Source organism: Piliocolobus tephrosceles, chromosome 10, assembly GCF_002776525.5.
Source record: "Piliocolobus tephrosceles isolate RC106 chromosome 10, ASM277652v3, whole genome shotgun sequence".
Lineage (NCBI taxonomy): Eukaryota > Metazoa > Chordata > Mammalia > Primates > Cercopithecidae > Piliocolobus > Piliocolobus tephrosceles.
In genome coordinates, this window is record NC_045443.1 from 64,506,168 (window position 1) to 64,529,207 (window position 23,040).

General features: G+C 50.7%; 1 protein-coding gene across 1 annotated transcript; it reads left to right on the top strand.

The window, feature by feature from the left end:
- The first annotated feature begins 669 nt into the window (after positions 1-669).
- ERBB3 (erb-b2 receptor tyrosine kinase 3) lies at positions 670-22,029 on the top strand. The gene is made up of 28 exons (XM_023210816.2): positions 670-951; positions 4,308-4,459; positions 5,622-5,808; positions 6,851-6,976; positions 8,232-8,297; positions 8,450-8,568; positions 8,676-8,817; positions 9,198-9,311; positions 9,403-9,523; positions 12,044-12,117; positions 12,280-12,370; positions 12,639-12,844; positions 13,058-13,190; positions 13,376-13,466; positions 13,679-13,833; positions 14,760-14,813; positions 15,168-15,309; positions 16,042-16,161; positions 16,287-16,385; positions 16,580-16,765; positions 17,319-17,474; positions 17,717-17,792; positions 17,980-18,126; positions 18,867-18,964; positions 19,057-19,248; positions 19,393-19,464; positions 20,278-20,578; positions 20,749-22,029. The coding sequence occupies exons 1-28, from the start codon at positions 870-872 to the stop codon at positions 21,273-21,275; spliced, it is 4,029 nt and encodes a 1,342-aa protein (XP_023066584.1). The 5' UTR covers positions 670-869; the 3' UTR covers positions 21,276-22,029.
- Positions 22,030-23,040: the final 1,011 nt, after the last annotated feature.

Genomic DNA, 23,040 nt, shown 5'->3' on the forward strand with positions numbered 1-23,040 from the left:
GGGGGGCAGCAGAGGGGACGGCGACAGGTGCGGGAGCCCCTCCCGGGGTAGAAGTGGAAAGGCGGGCTCCGGGGTCTGTTCTCAGGCTGGAAACCACCCCCGCCCCCCATCCAAATCCCGGGAGAGGCCCGGCCGGCGCCGGGTCTGGAGGAGGAAGCGGCCGGAGACAGTGCAATTTCACGCGGCCTCTTTGGCTCGGGTTCCTGGGCTGGGTGGATGAGTTATGGGATTTCGAGTCTGGGAGAAACTGAGGTAGCCTGGACGTGAGGCAAAAAACACCCTCCCCCTCAAAAACACACAGAGAGAAATATTCACATTCTGAGAGAAAATCCACCAAGTGAACCAACCGGCTAGGGGAGTTGAGTGATTTGGTTAATGGGCGAGGCCAAATTTCAGGGGGCAGGGCTTTGGAGCGCTTACCACTCCCTCATTCATTACCCTTCCCTGGATCTGGGGGCTTTTGGAATCTTGACCTCCCCTTGGCCCAGCTCCTGCAGAAAAATTAGGGTGAGCCCCATCCTCCATCTGCTCCGCCAAGTTGCGGGACCGCGGGGCGTGGCGCGCTCGGGGCGGGCAGTCCGAGGCTCCGCAATCCCTACTCCAGCCTCGCGCGGGAGGGGGCGCGGCCGTGACTCACCCCCTTCCCTCCGCGTTCCTCCCTCCCTCTCTCTCACACACACACACACCCCTCCCCTGCCATCCCGCCCCGGACTCCGGCTCCGGCTCCGGCTCCGATTGCAGTTTGCAACCTCCGCTGCGCCGCAGCAGCCACCAATTCGCCTGCGGTTCAGGTGGCTCTTGCCTGGATGTCCTAGTCTAGGGACCCCCGGGCCGGACTCGGCTGGGCTCACCTCACCCTCCGCGGAGTTATGAGGGCGAACGGCGCTCTGCAGGTGCTGGGCTTGCTTTTCAACCTGGCCCGGGGCTCCGAGGTGGGCAACTCTCAGGCAGGTAAGTGGCGCGAGAGCACTGGCTGGCTCGGCACCTGGGAGCCGGAACCCAGTGCGCGCAGCCTCTAAGGGCATGGGCAGGGTCTCAGGCGGCGCGGGGGTGTGGGTGCTACCCTCGGTACGCCAGGACCACCTGGGAGTGGGGCGATCAGGCTCGGGTTATCGGCGTGGTCCGGCCGAGGGCGGCATTCCTGGACCCTCATGCCAGGAATGAGCGTCGTCGACCCTCTAACTGGTCTCCCCAAAAGAGGCTGAGGCCGAAACAGTAGTTCACACTTCTGAGGGGCCCTGCAGGGAGCGGAGCAGGGACCTTAATTCTGTAAACAAGAGGTGCTTGGAGGTGGGGGCCTTGGCGGAAGGGTCTCGGTTTGCTCGCCAGCCTCCTGCCCCCCACCGATTTCTGCTACTCCTAGTTTCGTTGTTTTGCCGACAGGGCGGAGCTACAGAAGGTTGGAGGGGGTTGTTGTTCTCTGGTGTTGGAAAAACAGGAGCGGCACCTCCTCTTCCGTGAGTGAGCCTGCCCTGGGGAGGTCTGAGATTAACCAGAGGGCCAAGTTCAGGTGACATCAGGCGGGAGGCCCAACAGAGGCTGGCGCCCGCTTTCCTCAGAATAGCAGAGCTTGAGCAACATCTCTTTGTCAAGATCCAGGTCAACCCAACTCATTTATTGAGCATCTACTATACACAAGGCGCTAGGCCAGGAACTGTAGGGGCAAGGATGTCCAGCCTCTTGTCTTTTCTCTCCCCAACCGGAGGATCAAGAGGGCACCTCTACTACTTTCTAAGCCTCCTGCCTTGGGGAGTCCTACCTGGGCCCATCTTGTGCCCCCTGCCCCCATTTTGCTTATTGTCTGAGGACCCTAGACAGATCCCTGGATTGCTGTTCTCCAGTCCTCCCCCGACTCCCATGCTATCTGAGCCCACCCCTTTAGGATGTCTCTGGGACCGTGGACACCTGAGGTTTGAAGTTCTGTGGATCTCCTCCCCTCCCCCCAGATTTCAGCTTGGGGTTTGGCACAGCCAGGGCCCCTTCCCCAGTGTGGGAGTGGAAGAAACCACCTGTGCTACCCCACAGTTGCTGGGCCTAAATTTAGATCCTGGGATTTTTAGATGTGAACACTCCCAGCTGGTGGAGGGGGGTGGTCCTGGGGACTGGCGTGGGAGGGAGCAGTGGGGTGACTGTGTAACTGTCCCATCCAGACTCCTGCAATCTTCACCCAGAAACCCAGGAGTACCAGAGTCTGGCCACCCTCCCTGGGTAGGCAGGAGGCAGGCATGGTTGGGTCTCTTTACCCTTTATCTGGGTCCTGCAGCCTCTGGGCATCCGGCCCTGTCTCAGTCCTTCTATAGCCCCTTTGTCCTGGCTCTGATGGGGGTGGGGGATGTTGGAGGGGAGGCTTCTGGTTGAGGAGGGGCTGGAGATCCTGGCTCTATCCCACCCCTAGTGCTCTCTACCAAAGGAGGACCTGTGCCACTGCCCCTCCTTATGTTCCCGGTCCCTGGGTACAGGAGGGATTTTTATGATTCCCTTCCCCTGCCCTGCTCCCCAAGCTGCCTAGCTCCTCCCCAGACGTGTTGTTTGTGCTCCCTTCCTGGCTAGGCCCTTTGCCCCCTGTTTGTGTAATATGGACTTTACCCTCAGGGAAGCAGGGAACTGGGCTACCTCTAACACTGTAGCCTTCCAAGCACAGACACAAAGTCTGCACAAACACATATGGGCACGTGGGATAGATGGGGCCACCTGAAATACTTCCTGCAAGGAAACCCAACTCTGGGTTCCTGGGCCAGCAGGACCAATGTGTACGTGTTCAGGTGTATGTTGTGTGTGTACGTGTGTGCCCACACTACTACTTCCCTGTGCAGAAAACTTGGCTCCTCCCTTATCTGGGGAGACGGGTTGGCACTATAACTTGGGAAAGGGGGTGTCCTGCCAGGAAGGGGATTGGGGTGGGGCTGTTCCAGAAATGACTAACCTTCCTAGTCTCTTTCATTTCAACCCAAGGACCCTGGAGTTACCAGCTCCTCTGGAACTAGCTCTCTTTGCTGGGACTAGCCAACCTTCATGGGGAGTGATAAGGAGCCCTCCAAGGTCAAGAAGTCAGACTAGGGGTATATAAGAGGGATTGGGGCCTCACCGGTCTCCCTCCCTCCATTCCCACTGTTGCGTCCCACTGACTACCACTGCCTCAGGGAAGGGTGGCTGGAACAGGTGGTATCTACGCCCTATTCCCCACCCCACACATGGTCTTTCGCTGAACCAGAGGAAAGAGACTGGGGTAGGGCTTCAGAGTGCAGGATTTCCCATAGCCCAGTGTCCACCACATTTGCAAAGAGTGAACTCCCAAGGCTGACATGCCATGTGCCTCTAGTCTAGGCTCTCCCCTAGTGCGGGTGAAGATTGCCATGGTGAAAGGCTTTTTCATGAACTTCTTCTAACAGTGAAATTGGGTGGAGGCTCAGTGTGGGGCATCTCCTACTATTTCTCTCCAGGTGTCTCTGTAATTTGCTAAAAAACACTCTAGGGCTGGAAAGTGATGCTGAGGTTGCTAGAGTGTGTTGGGACAAGGAGAGAGAGTGAGAAGGAAAGCCTGAGTTTAGGAACGGGGGGAGGCAACCAGCTTCTTATCTTCCAGCCTTAAAGACAAAGCTCCCATTGCCCCCCCCCCCCCCGCCACCCCACCACTGCCAGAGCTCCCTCGTCTACTGAGGTCACTTGTCTGAGCCCAAGGCTTGAGGGTGGAGGGGAGTGCTGCTGAGGACGGGGTGTCTAGGGATAGGGTGGGGCAGCCCCCCTCCTGGATAGAATCGCCTCATTGTGGGCTGGACTGTGGCCCCAGGCACTGCCCCCACCCTCTGCCCCCATCCCACCCTCAGTTGACACAATAGGGGCTGTGTACTAGCCCCAAAGAGATATTTATTCCAGGACCTAGAGAGAGGCAGGATGAGGGTAGAGAAGTGAGTGCCCTACTTGGAGGGGGAGAGGAGGGTAATCAAAGTTTCGACCCTTTCCTAACTTCTCTTTTCTAGGGAGGGAAACAAATTCGCTGTCATCCTTCTCTATTAACCCCTTAGTACCCAAAGTGGTACCCAAAATAGGCACAGAGGGGGTCCCAGGTAGAAAAAGGAAATCTTTTCACCTTCCCATTCATGGGATGGTAAAGGGATTCTGAGAAGAGAGAAAGCTCTCACGCCACTACAGCTTCTGCCTATCGCTTGTGGGAGGGTTGGAGGTAAATGCCCTCTGATCCTGTCTAATGTAACTGGAAGAGGGCAACCAAGGGGGTGATCTTGGGGGATGGTAGATGGGCTGAGAATTTGTGTCCAGCCCTCAGCCACTCTTCCCTCTGCTTTGAACAGTGTGTCCTGGGACTCTGAATGGCCTGAGTGTGACCGGCGATGCTGAGAACCAATACCAGACACTGTACAAGCTCTACGAGAGGTGTGAGGTGGTGATGGGGAACCTCGAGATTGTGCTCACGGGACACAATGCCGACCTCTCCTTCCTGCAGGTTAATGTACCCGCCACCCTCCTTCCTCAACCTGCTCCTCTTTATTCTCCCCTAGAACCCTCCTTCCCTCTTCAGGGCTACCTTCTGCTGGAGTTCACCCTTCCTAAGACTCAGGAGCTCCTAAGATCCAAACCCGCGTATTTCTGGGGACAGTGGCTGTAATCTGGGACCTATGGTCTCGCTGTTGTAGCCAGGGATATATAGGGGACAGGGGCAGAGGCAGGGGCAGGGGCAGGTGGTGTTCTGTGGTAGTGCGAGGTCAGCAGGGACTAGCGCAGAGAGACACCTGAGGACCGAGAGGGTACCTAGGGAGATGAGGAAAGCGCCCTTCTGGCATGAGGAGCTTTGAGGAGAAAGCTGCCTGTCTTCACTCCCAGAAGTGACACAGTAGTGTGACACAGTCTACTCCCTACTCCAAAATAGGAATTAGCAAGAGTTAAGGCGAGGTGCAGTGGCTCATGCCTGTAATCCCAGCACTTTGGGAGGCCGAGGAAGGCAGATCACTTGAGGTCAGGAGTTCAAGACCAGCCTGGGCAACATGGGGAGACCCTGTCTCTACAAAAATACAAAAATTAGCTGGGTATGGTGGCACGCAGCTGTAGTCCCAGCTACTTGGAGGGCTGAGGTGGGAGGATCACTTGAGCCCAGGAGTTTTACGCTTCAGTGAGCCGAGATCATGCCACTGGACTCCAGCCTGGTTGACAGAGCGAGACCCTGTCTCACCAAAAAAAGAAAAAAAAATGGTCAAGTGCGGTGGCTCATGCCTGTAATCCCGGGACTTTGGGAGGCCGAGGCAGGCAGATCACCTGAGGTCAAAAGTTCGAGACGAGCCTGACCAACATGGAGAAACCCCATCTCTACCAAAAATACAAAATTAGCCCGACGTGGTGGCGCATGCCTGTAATTCCAGCTACTTGGGAGGCTTCGGCAGGATAATTGCTTGAAGCCAGGTGGCGGAGGTTGTGGTGAGCCAGGATCGTGCCATTGCACTCCAGCCTGGGCAATAAGAGCTAAACTCTGTCTCAAATTTTTAAAAAAAGAAAGAAAGGAAAGAAAGAAGGAAGAATTAAGAGTTAAAGAGTCTTTAATGCCTGAAGGAGGAGAGGGGATTGAGATTTTTTTGCCCTGTTGTCTCTCATTGACATAATCTGCTCTGTCACAGTGGATTCGAGAAGTGACAGGCTATGTCCTTGTGGCCATGAATGAGTTCTCTACTCTACCATTGCCCAACCTCCGCGTGGTGCGAGGGACCCAGGTCTATGATGGGAAGTTTGCCATCTTCGTCATGTTGAACTATAACACCAACTCCAGCCACGCTCTGCGCCAGCTCCGCTTGACTCAGCTCACCGGTCAGTTCCCAACGGTTCCTTCCGGCCTCACCCCTCAGCCCTCAGACTAGTACCTCCTTGATGGTGACCCAAGGCTGCCCACTCTAAGTGCCTCTTCCAAGGTGCCTGTCACCTTGGCAACTGTCTAATGGTCCATTGCTCCCTAAGCAATAGAGGGCCCCCAGTAGGGGGAGCTAGGGGCATCTACTCCAGGGAAAGGAACCACGTGTCCTGGTGGGGCTGGAGTCAGAGCCCGATCTGTTACCATTTCTCTAACTTCAAAGTACAATGTACTGGAGGCCAGGTGTGATGGCTCAACACCTGTAATCTCAGCATTTTGGGAGGCCAAGGAGAGCAGATCACTTGAGATCAGGAGTTTGAGACCAGCCTGGCCAACATGGCGAAACCCTGTCTCTACCAAAAATACAAAAAAAAAAAAAAAATTAGCTGGGGATAGTGGCGTGCACCTGTAATCCCAGCTGCTCAGGAGGCTGAGGCAGGAGACTCACCTGAACCTGGGAGGCGGAGGTTGCAGTGAGCTGAGATCACACCACTGCACTCCAGCATAAGTGACAGTGAGACTCCGTCTCCAAAAAAAAAAAAAAAAAAAAAAAAACCAAAGCACGGTATACCTGGATGTCCCTCCTTCCCTAGGAATTCTACCTTTGCTCTCCTAAACCAAACCCCTATGAGCTGGAGGAATATAGGAGTTAAAAACCACCTGTCCATCTTCTACTTCTCCCTGTCCCAGTCATTTGGAAAACATATGGGCAGGGCTTGTGGGAGGTGATGTTGAGTCAGAAATCTTCTCTCCCTCTCTCCCTTCCCCTCCCCCACTAGCTAAACCGGATTTGGACAGGTGACTGAGGAGGCAGGAGTTTCTTTTGGCCTGACTCCTCGTCTTATAAAGGGAGCCTTCTCTGCAGCTTGGATTTAATTGGACCTATCTGTCTGCCTCGTTCTCCCACTCCTGAGTCTCAGGTGTCCTTTTGGATGGGTGGAGAGGTAAGGAAGAGGCTTACTGCTGTGGCCCTTAACCCTGTCACTTCTTTCCCTACCTCAGAGATTCTGTCAGGGGGTGTTTATATTGAGAAGAATGATAAGCTTTGTCACATGGACACAATTGACTGGAGGGACATCGTGAGGGACCGAGACGCTGAGATAGTGGTGAAGGACAATGGCAGAAGCTGTAAGTGACTGTGATCAAGATGGCTCCCCAGCCCCACCAAACCGGAGTGACTCCCTTCTTTCCATCATCCTTACATTCCTGATCTGAACCCGCCTCCCCACTGAACAAACACCTCAGGTCCCTGACTCAGCAGCCCACCAGGACAGACCATGCCAGTCCCCTGGAATCTAAACTACAGAGGCGGTGTTTCAAGAAAAGGAGCGGATAGGCCGGGTGCGGTGGCTCACGCCTGTAATCCCAGCACTTTGGGAGGCCGAGGCGGGCGGATCACGAGGTCAGGAGCTCAAGACCATCCTGACTAACATGGTGAAACCCCGTCTCTACTAAAAATACAAAAAAAAAAAAAAAAACACTAGCTGGGCGTGGTAGTGGGCACCTGTAGTCCCAGCTACTCAGGAGGCTGAGGCAGGAGAATGGTGTGAACCCAGGAGGCGGAGCTTGCAGTGAGCTGAGATCATGCCACTGTACTCCAGCCTGGGCGACAGAGCGAGACTCCGTCTCAAAAAAAAAGAAGAAAAGGAGCAGACCGAGCATGGTGGCTCATGCCTACAATCCCAGCACTTTAGGAGGCCAACGTGGGAGGATCACTTGAGCCCAGGAGTCCAAGACCAGCCTGGGTAACATAGCAAAAAATCTACAAAAAATTTAAAAATCAGACAGGCGTAGTGGTTCACACCTGTAATCCCAGCTACTCAGGAGGCTGAGGCAGAGGATTGCTTGAGCCCAGGAGGCTGCAGTTGCAGTGAGCTGTGATTGTGCCTTTGTACTCTAGCCTGGGCAACAGACTGAGACCCTGTCAAAAAAAAAAAAAAAAAAAAAAAAAAAAAAAAAATTCCCTGGGTACTAAGCAGGGAAGCCAGATCTTTAGACTCCACATCTGTTACTTGTTCCGCTAGAATATACTCCCTTCTCCTCGGAGCCCACCTTCCCCTGACCATTCACATGCATATATTCCTGCATATATTCAGTTTGCCCAGGAGGAACCAAGTTCCTGGGTTGGGACTGGGACTAAGGTTGGCATTTGCCCCAGTCCCTCCCCTTCAGCTGCCCACTGGGTAGTGTGGAGGCGTGGCCCCACCCCTTGTTGACAGGTTCACTTGAGCCCAGCCCTGCTCTCCAAGGGCAGGGAGGGACACAGCCCTGGCTTTTTGCTTCCCGGGATTGAGGTGCCTGTGTAGTGACATCATACCCTGTTGATTCAAACAAGCCTTTCTTAGTCCTGATGGCCCCTTGTGTTGCCTTCCTTCCCAACCAGGTCCCCTCTGTCATGAGGTTTGCAAGGGGCGATGCTGGGGTCCTGGACCAGAAGACTGCCAGACATGTGGGTTTGAACTTTCCTCCAAAAACTTTACTCATACACTTTCATATTCCTTCCTCCCCAAGCCTGGGTCAACACTGCGGGGGAGGAATGAGCAGTGGCCTCAGGATTCAGTCCTAGGAGCCCTAACAGCCATGCTTTCTCTCCTTCCATAGTGACCAAGACCATCTGTGCTCCTCAGTGTAATGGTCACTGCTTTGGGCCCAACCCCAACCAGTGCTGCCATGATGAGTGTGCGGGGGGCTGCTCAGGCCCTCAGGACACAGACTGCTTTGTATGTACTCTTTCCATTGCCTGGGTTCTGAAATTGGGATGTGGCCTTTGAGGAGGAGGTGGGGGTACACACATAACATAAATCTGATGAGCCTCCTTTTTTCCCAGGCCTGCCGGCACTTCAATGACAGTGGAGCCTGTGTACCTCGCTGTCCACAGCCTCTTGTCTACAACAAGCTAACTTTCCAGCTGGAACCCAATCCCCACACCAAGTATCAGTATGGAGGAGTTTGTGTAGCCAGCTGTCCCCGTAAGTGTTTGAGGGGAAGGAACAATGATCAACAATAGTAGATCCAAGATTTTAGACAAAATTGTGGGAGGCAAAAAGAATCCAGTTGGTGATAAATAGGGAGATTGGTGAATGGTTATGATCATCTAACCACTCCAGTGAGTGACCCCTATGTCCTGTCTTCCCATGACTTCAGCTATCACCCTTATTTCTGCTCCTTGTAGCAACAAATAGTGAAGAGACTTTTGAATCTATAGGGCAGCACTTAAGGGACCTAGGGTGGCAGATGGGGACAAATCCAGTGCAGAGCCGGAGGGAGCCCAGGCCCACAGCAAGGGTTCCATTGGTAGCTGGTAGTGTTCTTCCCTCATCTCTAATGGTGTCCTCCTCCTCTTCCCTAGATAATTTTGTGGTGGATCAAACATCCTGTGTCAGGGCCTGTCCTCCTGACAAGATGGAAGTAGATAAAAATGGACTCAAGATGTGTGAGCCTTGTGGGGGACTATGTCCCAAAGGTGAGTAGGAGATGGTAAGAAGTTGTAAAGAGACAGCCTTTCCTCTGAGCCTGCTCAGACCACCCCCACTGACTCTCTCTTACATTTACAGCCTGTGAGGGCACAGGCTCTGGGAGCCGCTTCCAGACTGTGGACTCGAGCAACATCGATGGATTTGTGAACTGCACCAAGATCTTGGGCAACCTGGACTTTCTGATCACCGGCCTCAATGGGTTAGAGATCCTGCCTTCCGTCCTTAGACCCCAGCCCATGCACCCCTCACAGTTGATTTCATTGGCCTAAACTTTCCTATATGGAGCTGACTAGGAATCAAAGTCACAAAATTCTAGCCTGTTACAAAGGACCTGAAAGAATGCTTAACACATCCTCCATCCAGGCCTTGGGTCCCCTCAGGAACATCTCTGAGCAATTCAATATCATCCGACCAAGGAACAAGGGACAGGAACAGCATATCCCCTTTCTGAAAGTTTTCTTTTTTATTGTCTTTTCTTTTTTGAGATAGAGTCTTGCTCTGTCACCTAGGCTGGAGCGCAGTGGCGTGATCTTGACTCACTGCAGCCTCGACCTCCTGGGATCAAGTGATCCTCCCACCTCAGCCTCCTAAGTAGCTGGGACTATAGGCACACACCATCATACTTGACTAATTTTTTTGTATTTTATGGAGAGACAGGGTCTTGCTATGTTGCCCAGGCTGATCTCAAACTCCTGTGCTCAACTGATCCTCCCATCTTGGCCTCCCAAAGTGCTGGGGATCACAGCACCCAACCTACTTAAAGTTTTCTAAAAGTTCTTCTTTAAATTTGGATAAAAATCTGTCTTCAGGCTGGGCATGATGACTGTAATCCCAGCACTTTGGGAGGCTGAGGCGGGCGGATTACGAGGTCAGGAGATCGAGACCATCCTGGCCAACATGGTGAAATGCCATCTCTACTAAAAATACAAAAATTAGCTGGGTGTAGTGGCACATGTGCCTATAATCCCAGCTACTCAGGAGACTGAGGCACAAGAATCACTTGAACCCAGGAGGTGGAAATTGCAGTGAGCGGAGATTACACCACTGCACTCCAGCCTGGCAACAGAGCAAGACTCCGTCTCAAAAAAAAAAAAATTCTGTCTCCCCATGACTTTTAGTTGTTTTCACTCATTCTGCTCCTTGGAGCAACAAAGAACAAAGGGACTTTCTAGTCTGTAGGACAGCACTTAATGTGTGTGTGTGTGTGTGTGTGTGTGTGTGTGTGTGTGTCAGAAAAAGAGAGGGAAAAAAAAACCACTATGACCACCTGGTTTTTTTTCCTTTTTTTATTTTGACATAATTTTAGATCTACACTGAAGTTGCAAGAATGGTGTAAAATTCCCCATATACTTTTTTTTTTTTTTTTAATTGAGACAGAGTCTCACTCTGTCGCGCAGGCTGGAGTGCAGTGGCGCGATCTCGGCTCACTGCAAGCTCCGCCTCCCGGGTTCACGCCATTCTCCTGCCTCAGCCTCCCGAGTAGCTGGGACTACAGGCGCCCACCTCCACGCCTGGCTAATTTTTTTGTATTTTTAGTAGAGATGGAGTTTCACCGTGTTAGCCAGGATGATCTCCATCTCCTGACCTCATGATCCGCCGGCCTCGGCCTCCTAAAGTGCTGGGATTACAGGCGTGAACCACTATGCCTGGCCTCTTTTTTTTTTTTTTTTTTTTTTTTTAAGACAGAGTCTCACTCTCTTCCCCAGGCTGGAGTGCAGTGGTGCAGTCTTTGGGTCACTGCAGCCTCTGCCTCCTCTGCCTCCCGGTTTCAGGCAATTCTCCTGCCTTAGTCTTCTGAGTAGCTGGAATTATAGGCATGTGCCACCATGCCTATAATAAAAATTGGCCTAAAAATTCCTATAATAAAAATTATACTAAAAATACAAAAATTAGCCACCATGCCCGGCTAATTTTTGTATTTTTAGTAGAGACAGGGTTTCACCATGTAGGCCAGGCTGGTCTCGAACTCCTGACCTCAAGTGATCCACCCGCCCCAGCTTCCCAAAGTGCTGGGATTACAAGCATGAGCCACCGCGTCCAGTCCCCCATATACTCTTTATCCAGATCCTCTAAATGTTAACATACCACATGTGGCTGGACGCAGTGGCTCATGCCTATAATCCCAGCACTTTGGGAGGCCAAGGCAGGTGGATCACAAGATCAAGAGATCGAGACCATTCTGGCCAACATGGTGAAACCCCATCTCTACTAAAAATACAAAAATTAGCTGGGTGTGGTGGTGCACACGTAGTCCCAGTTACTCAGGAGACTGAGGCAGGAGAATTGCTTGAACCCGGGAGTCGGAGGTTGCAGTGAGCCAAGATTGCTGCCACTGCACTCCAGCCTGGGCAATAGAGCAAGACTCTGTCTCGAAAAAAAAGAAAAAACAAGTCTTCCTTTCCTATTTGTTTACTCTTACGGATACTTATTTTATTCTAGTCAATGGTTATAATCTTTTACAATCATTATTTATTTTAGCCAGCCCCTCCAAACTGGCTCCTGTGTTCTTTGGGCTGTACCCTTAATTCTTTGAGTCTTTTCTTGTCTGCACAAGATGCTCTAGGCTCATATTATAGTTCCCCCATCCCAGCCATTTCTCCAAGGAATGTTTCCTTTTAGTGGAGAATGATATTTAGAAACCAAATTCTGAGGCTTGGTGTGCTCACTGCCACTGAATTATACCTTTACCTTATTGACTGGTTTCTACTGTTCTACTCAGAGACCCCTGGCACAAGATCCCTGCCCTGGACCCAGAGAAGCTCAATGTCTTCCGGACAGTACGGGAGATCACAGGTGAGTGGCAGAGAGTTTGGCCTTTCTAGAATAGGCGAACCACTGGCATAAATTGCGGTATAACTACTTGAGAAAATCATGTCCCAAGTTACAGGGGAGGAGCTAGGAGAACCCAAGAAAGATGAAGTCTGCCTGCCCATATGCCTCTCTCCAACCCCTCAGGTTACCTGAACATCCAGTCCTGGCCGCCCCACATGCACAACTTCAGTGTTTTTTCCAACTTGACAACCATTGGAGGCAGAAGCCTCTATAAGTGAGTAAAGACTATGGCGGAAGTGGCATCTTCGGGCAATGAAGCTTGTGTCATTGGCATTCTTGAGTAAAATACAAGGCACCATCTCATACAGCAGTGCCTCAAAACCAAAGGGTTTCAGAGTTTCATGAGGAAAAGGCAAAAGGAGGGGGATTCCCTCTCAGTGGATCTGACTAGCACTGAGCAAATTTCTTGACTAACATGAATCCGTTGAATAGTTAATGTTCCCTTAGTAGTCTCTCCTCTCATCCTGTCTCCTTATTCTCAGCCGGGGCTTCTCATTGTTGATCATGAAGAACTTGAATGTCACATCTCTGGGCTTCCGATCCCTGAAGGAAATTAGTGCTGGGCGTATCTATATAAGTGCCAATAGGCAGCTCTGCTACCACCACTCTTTAAACTGGACCAAGGTGCTTCGGGGGCCTACAGAAGAGCGACTAGACATCAAGCATAATCGTCCGCGTAGAGACTGCGGTGAGGGAAAGGGTCTGCTGGGTGGTGAGAACAGGGAGTCAGGGAGGAGAGAGCTGAAAGGACTATTCCGCCCTAGACGTGGGAGTAGGGTTGAGGGATGGAACCAAGGAGAAAGGGGCTGTTAGGCTGGAAGCAGTAACGTGGAAGAATAATGAAGAGAGGGCTTGCTGGGAGTCTTCAGACTCCTCTCCTAACCCACCCCTTCCTTTCCAGTGGCAGAGGGCAAAGTGTGTGACCCACTGTGCTCCTCTGGGGGATGCTGGGGCCCAGGCCCTGGTCAGTGCTTGTCCTGTCGAAACTACAGCCGAGGAGGTGTCTGTGTGACCCACTGCAACTTTCTGAATGGGTACAGTGAGGGGAGCCAGTCAAGGATGGGTGGGGTTGGGGCCCTGCCATGGAACTGTTCAGGTGGCATATAATAAAAGCCTTTAGACAACTTTCTGCATATGCTTTGGTGGGAGTGAGGTAGGAGACCAGGTCATGAAGGTCAAGACTTGGAAGTGACCCCTCTCCCTTTATTCCCCACTGCAGGGAGCCTCGAGAGTTTGCCCATGAGGCTGAATGCTTCTCCTGCCACCCGGAATGCCAACCCATGGAGGGCACTGCCACATGCAATGGCTTGGTATAGTAGCAGCACCAGGATCTCCAAGGGAGACAGAGAAAGGGCAATACTTGGAGCATCTGGGGAATGATATGGCTAAGGATAGCACAGAGAGGCCAGATAATGCTAGGGCCTGCAGATAGAAGATCCTGAATGTCTGGGTTGGTCTTTGCTGGGAGGTATGGAATTGACCTTGGGATCTGATTCTTCCTGACCTTCTCTCTTCCACTCAGGGCTCTGACACTTGTGCTCAATGTGCCCATTTTCGAGATGGGCCCCACTGTGTAAGCAGCTGCCCCCATGGAGTCCTAGGTGCCAAGGGCCCCATCTACAAGTACCCAGATGTTCGGAATGAATGTCGGCCCTGCCATGAGAACTGCACCCAGGGGTGAGTGACGGGATAATAAGGAGAGGGGGTCAGGTGGAAGGGTAGGAGCACAGAATTAGGGTGAGGGAAGCGGAAGCAGAAAGAAGAGAGAGAGAGGCTATGATTTAAGAATCACTCCCAGCTGGCCGAGTGCAGTGGCTCACACCTGTAATCCCAGCACTTTGGGAGGCTTAGCTGGGCGTGGTGGCGCATGCCTGTAATCCCAGCTACGTGGGAGGCTGAGGCAGGAGAATTGCTTGAACCTAAGAGGCGGAGGTTGCGGTGAGCTGAGATCACATCATTGCACTCCAGCCTGGGCAACAAAAGTGAAACTCCGTCTCAAAAAAAAAAAACAAAAAGGGCCGGGCGCGGTGGCTCAAGCCTGTAATCCCAGCACTTTGGGAGGCCGAGACGGGCGGATCACGAGGTCAGGAGATCGAGATCATTCTGGCTAACACGGTGAAACTCCGTCTCTACTAAAAATACAAAAAACTAGCCGGGCGTGGTGGCGGGCGCCTGTAGTCCCAGCTACTTCCGGAGGCTGAGGCAGGAGAATGGCGTGAACCCGGGAGGCGGAGCTTGCAGTGAGCTGAGATCCGGCCACTGCACTCCAGCGGGGGGGACAGAGCAAGACTCCCTCTCAAAAAAAAAAAGGAATCACTCCCAGCTGTGTAGCGAAGGATTGGAGAAAGGGAAAATCAGTAATAACACAAAATTACACCACAGTTTTGGGAACGTGGAATAACCTCAGTTCAAGAGGGTTTCACTGAAGAGGGGCTTGGGGAGAGCTAGTCAGCTGGGGGTGGAGGCCATGTCTTGGCATCAGCTTTGGGCTCCAGGATGGGATGCCATGGTAAGTTCTGAAACAAGCTTTTGTATGTTAAGGCTGTTGAAATTGAGCCTCTGTTGTCCAAGCTCTCATTTAAGGTAGTGACTTTCTTCCCTAGGTGTAAAGGACCAGAGCTTCAAGACTGTTTAGGACAAACACTGGTGCTGATCGGGTATGATGGGGTTGGAGATTCTGGAAACTGGGGATATTTGAGAGTTGGAAGAGAGGTGGTTACCTGGAGAGAAGAGCAAGGCTCTCTTCATTCTGGCCTTTTATGTACGCAGTCCACGATCACTGGACACTTGGGACTCAAGAATGCAGGCTTCTGGACTTCCCTTCCTAAAATTAACTTTCAGTAGTCGAAGAGTGGTCCAGATTTAGGTTGGTCCCTCCAGTGCTTAAGGATATATATGTGAATGTTAATTTCTTGCCCTAGATCTGCATCATACCTTCAGCACAAGTATAGTTGACATTTGTAAGGAAGATACAAACCCAGGATAATGTTGGGTTTCTATATATCCCATAGCAAAACCCATCTGACAATGGCTTTGACAGTGATAGCAGGATTGGTAGTGATTTTCATGATGCTGGGCGGCACTTTTCTCTACTGGCGTGGGCGCCGGATTCAGAATAAAAGGGCTATGAGGCGATACTTGGAACGGGGTGAGGTGAGTACTTAGCTTTTGTTTTTTCTTTTCTCTCTCTTTCTTGCTTTTCTTTCTTCCTTTCTTTCTCTCTCTCTCTCTTTCTTTCCATGCCCCGGAAGTCTCTTTATAGCTTAATTTTGAGTGGTACCCTGTGCACCCAGGGGTCAATGATGACGTGAACATCACTCCCCTCCTCTTTCCCCAGAGATTTGATCCCTTTCTTCAAGGAAGTGGTGTGGTCCCCTAGAAAGAACACTGGTCAGTGAAATGGGAGGCATGCATTCTAGTCCTGATTTTGCCATTAATTTGCCACATGACTTTGAAGAAGTTCCTTATCTTCTCTGTGCCTCAGTTTATGCATCTATACAGAGGAAATAACATTTATCCTTCCAGGATGGCAATACGGTTAAAGGGGAATGATGTATGTGACAGTGCTTTGGAAAGCACAGAGCACGGTATAAAAGGTACTCACAGTGGTAAGAGTATTACCAACTCTCCCTAGCTGTCTCCTTCCCCACTTCATGTTCCTCCATCAAAGGGAAAACCCTGATTCCTGATCTCATGAGCACAAATAACTTCCTCAGTTCTAAGGGTCTGTACCTCAATATGCCTATGATGCATTCCAGGACTAACGGTCCTTCCTCTTCCTGCCCTTTCGGCTCTGCCACTTTTGGCATTCACCTATGGGGAGCGGGTTGGAATAGGACATGGGAATAGCCTTTCCTGAGCACCTCCTTCCCATTTGCTCCTCAGAGCATAGAGCCTCTGGACCCCAGTGAGAAGGCTAACAAAGTCTTGGCCAGAATCTTCAAAGAGACAGAGTTAAGGAAGCTTAAAGTGCTTGGCTCGGGTGTCTTTGGAACTGTGCACAAAGTGAGTGACCCATAGGAATTCTGGAGAGGTGGGGAAGGCATCTAGGACAAAGGGGTGAAAGATTTTTGCAAAGGACTGACCTAGGGAGAATGACCTTATGCCAACTGCTGCCCCAAACTTCCCAGGGAGTGTGGATCCCTGAGGGTGAATCAATCAAGATTCCAGTCTGCATTAAAATCATTGAGGACAAGAGTGGACGGCAAAGTTTTCAAGCTGTGACAGATGTAAGTGAAGGAAATTCTGTATGCCGCTAGGAGAGAGGGCAATATTAGATACAATCATGTAGAAGCATGGTCCTGTGCTTCTCAGCAGCTACTATGTTAGCCAGAATGTTGGCGGGGGGCCTGGGCTGGCTGTGCACATGCTGAGTGTACGTGAACCTGTTGGTTTCCTAGATATCACCTTTTGTGTCTCTTAGCACATGCTGGCCATTGGCAGCCTGGACCATGCCCACATTGTGCGGCTGCTGGGACTATGCCCAGGGTCATCTCTGCAGCTTGTCACTCAGTACTTGCCTCTGGGTTCTCTGCTGGATCATGTGAGACAACACCGGGGGGCACTGGGGCCACAGCTGCTGCTCAACTGGGGAGTACAAATTGCCAAGGTGAGAGAAGCCTGGAGGAATTCTGTGATAAGAACTGCCTGGCTGAGGGCCAGCCAGGAAAAAGTGGGAAGGCTGAAGTTCTGAGAGGTGGGGTCCCCAACCCCCGGGCTGCAGACTGGTACTGGTCCATGGCCTGTTAGGAACCGGGCCACACAGCAGGTGTGTAGCAGGCAAGTGAGTGAAGCTTCATCCGTGTCTACAGCCAATCCCCATCACTTGCATTACTGCCTGAGCTCTGCCTCCTGTCAGATCAGGGGCAGCATTAGATTCTCTTAGAAACGTGACCTCTATTGTGAACTGTGCATGTGAAGGATCTAGGTTGTGCACTGCTTATGAGAATCTAACTAATGCCTGATGATCTGAGGTGGAACAGTTTCATCCCAAAACCCACCCTCCCTTTCCCCTGGAAAAACTGTCTTCCACAAAACCGGTCCCTGGTGCCAAAAAAGGTTGGGGACTGCTGCTGAGAGGTACCTTCAAGATTTGGGAGAATTCCAGATCTCAGTGACTGATTCCCCCAACCTAAGAATACTTTCTTCCCCTCTACCTACAGGGTATGTACTACCTTGAAGAACATGGTATGGTGCATAGAAACCTGGCTGCCCGAAATGTGCTACTCAAGTCACCCAGTCAGGTTCAGGTGGCAGATTTTGGTGTGGCTGACCTGCTGCCTCCTGATGATAAGCAGCTGCTATACAGTGAGGCCAAGGTGAGGCGACACAAAGGATAAGGAGGTGGGGGTGGAGTGAAGCATGGGGATAGGGAGCAGCCAGTGGTCTCTTCCGGAGGCACGCAGATGCTTCATGGTAAGTTCAAGGAGAGGAGGCTGCAGATGCCAGATATTTTAGTTCAGAGAACAACAAAGAAAAGAATGGTCAAGAACTTGGGACTTGGAAATGCTAAGAAAATGTGTGGAAATAAACTTGTGATACCTCTTTCTTTAATCTGCAGACTCCAATTAAGTGGATGGCCCTCGAGAGTATCCACTTTGGGAAATACACACACCAGAGTGATGTCTGGAGCTATGGTCAGTGCATCTGGATGCCCTCTCTACCATCACTGGCCCCGATTTCAAATTTACCTTTTGAGACCCCCTCTTAGAATCTCTAAGCACTTCAGATTTTTATGTCAGATCAGGTTCTGCCCTCCAGAGCTTCACTTCATGCCCATGTCTACTATTTTGCCAGTGACTAGTCCATTTCTTCCTGCACCAGGTGTGACAGTTTGGGAGTTGATGACCTTTGGGGCAGAGCCCTATGCAGGGCTGCGACTGGCTGAAGTACCAGACCTGCTAGAGAAGGGGGAGCGGTTGGCACAGCCCCAGATCTGCACAATTGATGTCTACATGGTGATGGTCAAGTGTGAGTTACCAGCTGAGCCCAACCATTTTCTTTCTTTCTTTTTTTTTTTTTTTGAGACGGAGTCTCACTCTTATCACCCAGGCTGGAGTGCAATGGTGCAATCTCGGCTCACTACAACCTCTGCCTCTCGGGTTCAAGCGATTCTCCTGCTTCAGCCTCTGGAGTAGCTGGGATTACAGGCGGCCACCACCACACCTGGCTAATTGTTTTATATTTAGTAGAGAGGGGGTTTCACCATGTTGGCCAGGCTGGTCTCAAACTGCTGACCTCAGGTGATCTGCCCGCCTCAGCTTCCCAAAGTGCTGAGATTACAGGTGTGAGCCATTGTGCCCGGCCTGACCGCGGCCATTTTCTTACTTCCCTCTGTACTCCTCTTGTGGCTCTATTCCCTTTTTTTTTTTTTTTTTTTTATGGAGTCTCACTCTGTCGCCCATACTGGAGTGCAGTGGCGTGACCTTGGCTCACTATGACCTCCACATTCCAGGTTTAAGCAGTTCTCCTATCTCAGCCTCCCAAATAGCTGGGACTTTAGGCATGCACCACCATGCCCAGCTAATTTATTTTGTCTTTTTAGTAGAGATGGGGTTTCACTACATTGGCCAGGCTGGTCTCAAAGTCCCAACCTCAGGTGATTCACCCGCCTCGGCCTCCCAAAGTGCTGAGATTATAGGTGTGAACCACCGCGCCCGGCCATGGATGTATTCCCTTTTATGTCTCTACCTCCTACATCTTATCTCTAGGTTGGATGATTGATGAGAACATTCGCCCAACCTTTAAAGAACTAGCCAATGAGTTCACCAGGATGGCCCGAGACCCACCACGGTATCTGGTCATAAAGGTGAGCAGGGAGTAGGAGATACTAATGAAATTTAGAAAAATGAAGGGTTGGCTGGAACCAGGATTCCCCCTAACAATCACTTATCGATATAGAGAGAGAGTGGGCCTGGAATAGCCCCTGGGCCAGAGCCCCATGGTCTGACAAACAAGAAGCTAGAGGAAGTAGAGCTGGAGCCAGAACTAGACCTAGACCTAGACTTGGAAGCAGAGGAGGACAACCTGGCAACCACCACACTGGGCTCTGCCCTCAGCCTACCAGTTGGAACACTTAATCGGCCACGTGGGGTAAGACACCTTCTAATTACCCAACACTTTGCACCCTGAACCCTCACAAACCCTACAGATACCCAGATTAACTACTTAAAGGCCCCCATGGTGAATATAGATTTCTCCCTTCATCTTAACCTTTTCCTTATTTTTTCATCCTAGAGCCAGAGCCTTTTAAGTCCATCATCTGGATACATGCCCATGAACCAGGGTAATCTTGGGGAGGCTTGCCAGGTAAGTTCTGATGCTGAGAGGCTGGGTTTTAGGATTAGATTGATAGGAGTAGTGTGGAAGACATTAGAAACCTCTGAGGTTTAATCAGTGTCCTGCAAAAAAGAAGGCAGCGAGGGCCGGGCGAGGTGGCTCATGCCTGTAATCCCAGTACTTTGGGAGGCCAGAGAGAGTGGATCACCTGAGGTTAGGAGTTTGAGACCAGCCTGGCCAACATGGTGAAACCCCATCTCTACCCAAAATACAGAAAACTAGCTGGGTGTGGTGGTGCACACCTGTAATCCCAACTACTCAGGAGGCTGAGACAGGAGAATCGCTTGAACCCAGGAGGGAGAGGTTGCAGTGAGCTGAGATGGTACCACTGCACTCCAGCCTGGGTGACACAGCAAGACCCTGTCTCTTAAAAAAAAAAAAAAAAAAGGCCAGGTGCGGTGGCTCACGCCTGTAATCCCAGCACTTTGGGAGGCCCGAGGTGGGCAGATCATGAGGTCAGGAGTTCGAGACCAGCCTGGCCAACACAGCAAAACCCTGTCTCTACTAAAAATACAAAAACTAGCTGCACACGGTGGCAGGTGCCTGCAATCCCAGCTACTCAGGAGACTGAGGCAGGAGAATCACTTGAACAGGGAAGCGGAGACTGCAGTGAGCCAAGATCATGCCACTGCACTTCAGCCTGGGCGACAAGAACAAGACTCTACCTCAAAAAAACAAAAAAAAAAAGGCAGGGAACAACCCAATTTCCTTCTAAACAAATGTCTCTTCTTTCCTCATCATGTAAATCTCCTTGCGTTATTTTCTGTTTATTTTCTTCCTTAGGAGTCTGCAGTTTCTGGGAGCAGTGAATGGTGCCCCCGTCCAGTCTCTCTACACCCAATGCCACGGGGATGCCTGGCATCAGAGTCATCAGAGGGCCATGTAACAGGCTCTGAGGCTGAGCTCCAGGAGAAAGTGTCAACATGTAGGAGCCGGAGCAGGAGCCGGAGCCCACGGCCACGCGGAGATAGCGCCTACCATTCCCAGCGCCACAGTCTGCTTACTCCTGTTACCCCACTCTCCCCACCAGGGTTAGAGGAAGAGGATGTCAACGGTTATGTCATGCCAGATACACACCTCAAAGGTGCCTGACTCTTCCTGGGGCCTTCCTCAATTCTTCCTCAAATCCTTTCCCCGGGCTCCTCATGTTTTTTCTTCTCTGATCATATGCCTCTCTGTCCTATTAATTTTTTCAAAATTTCCCCTACCCCCATGAAGTTATCCGCATACCTATCCTTTCTTCTCAACCCCCAGGTACTCCCTCCTCCCGGGAAGGCACCCTTTCTTCAGTGGGTCTCAGTTCTGTCCTGGGTACTGAAGAAGATGATGAAGATGAGGAGTATGAATACATGAACCGGAGGAGAAGGCACAGTCCACCTCGTCCCCCTAGGCCAAGTTCCCTTGAGGAGCTAGGTTATGAGTACATGGATGTGGGGTCAGACCTCAGTGCCTCTCTGGGCAGCACACAGAGTTGCCCACTCCACCCTGTACCAATCATGCCCACCGCTGGCACAACTCCAGATGAAGACTATGAATATATGAATCGGCAACGAGGTGGAAGTGGTCCTGGGGGTGATTATGCAGCCATGGGGGCCTGCCCAGCATCTGAGCAAGGGTATGAAGAGATGAGAGCTTTTCAGGGGCCTGGACATCAGGCCCCCCATGTCCATTACGCCCGCCTAAAAACTCTACGTAGCTTAGAGGCTACAGACTCTGCCTTTGATAACCCTGATTACTGGCATAGCAGGCTTTTCCCCAAGGCTAATGCCCAGAGAACGTAACTCCTGCTCCCTGTGGCACTCAGGGAGCATTTAATGGCAGCTAGTGCCTTTAGAGGGTACCCTCTTCTTCCTATTCCCTCTCTCTCCCAGGTCACAGCCCCTTTTCCCCAGTCCCAGACAATTCCATTCAACCTTTGGAGGCTTTTAAACATTTTGACACAAAATTCTTATGGTATGTAGCCAGCTGTGCACTTTCTTCTCTTTCCCAACCCCAGGAAAGGAGGTTTTCCTTATTTTGTGTGCTTTCCCAGTCCCATTCCTCAGCTTCTTCACAGGCACTCCTGGAGATATGAAGGATTACTCTCCATATCCCTTCCTCTCAGGCTCTGACTACTTGGAACTAGGCTTTTATGTGTGCCTTTGTTTCCCATCAGACTGTCAAGAAGAGGAAAGGGAGGAAACCTAGCAGAGGAAAGTGTAATTTTGGTTTATGACTCTTAACCCCTTAGAAAGACAGAAGCTTAAAATCTGTGAAGAAAGAGGTTAGGAGTAGATATTGATTACTATTATAATAATTCAGCACTTAACTATGAGCCAGGCATCATACTAAACTTCACCTACGTTATCTCACTTAGTCCTTTATCATCCTTACAACAATTCTGTGACATAGATATTATCTCATTTCACAAAAAGGGAAGTCGGGCATGGTGGCTCATGCCTGTAATCCCAGCACTTTGGGAGGCTGAGGCAGAAGGATAACCTGAGGCAAGGAGTTTGAGACCAGCCTAGCCAACATGATAAGACCCCATCTCTTAAAAAACAAAGAAAAAGAAGAAGAAAAACAAAAACTTTAGAACTGGGTGCAGTGGCTCATGCCTGCAATCCCAGCACTTTGGGAGGCTGAGATGGGAAGATCACTTGAGCCCAGAATTAGAGACAAGCCTATGGAAACATAACAAGACGCCGTCTCTACAGGGAAAAAAAAAAAAAAAAAAAGAAACTGAGCCTTAAAGAGATGAAAGAAATTAAGCAGTAGGTCCAGGATGCAAAATCCTCCCAATTCCTGTGCATGTGCTCTTACTGTAAGGTGCCAAGGAAAACTGATTTAAGTCACAGCCCTTGTTTACAGGGCACCGTTTCTTGTTTTTGCACTGAATCAAGTCTAACCCCAACAGCCACATCCTCCTCCTATATCCAGACATCTCATCTCAGGAAGTGGTGGTGGGGGTAGTCAGAAGGAAAAATAACTGGACATCTTTGTGTAAACCATAATCCATATGTGCCATATATGATCTTCACTCTTTATCCCCAAGATCCACTTTTAGAAGCCATTCTCATCCAGCAGTGAGAAGCTTCCAGATAGGACAGAAAGAAGATCCAGCTTCAGCTTCACACCTCTGTCCCCTTGGATGGGGAACTGAGGGAAAATGTCTGTTGTATCACTGAAGTTTTTTGTTTTGTTTTTATACATGTCTGAATAAAAATGCCAAAGTTTTTTCAGCTTCCTGTCTGTCAAATGAAAACATTTCGTATAAGAGATCTGCTCCTCAGCAGTGGATAGTCACCTTTCTGTCTTCTGACAGTGCTACTCTGTCCCATGCATATTTCTCTAGTCCTACTATTACTTGGTATTTCTTTAGAACAAGCATAGCGCATAGTCCTTTTCATTAAGGGTTTTAGTAGGAATCTACAAGGCAACCAATTGGGAATAACAAAAAGAACCCACGTGCTTGAGGATTTATAAAAAGCCCTATACGTGTCCGGTGTCCTTCAGAGGCCAAATACTGAAGCCTTCAGATGCTTCTGAATTCATTATCTTAGAAAA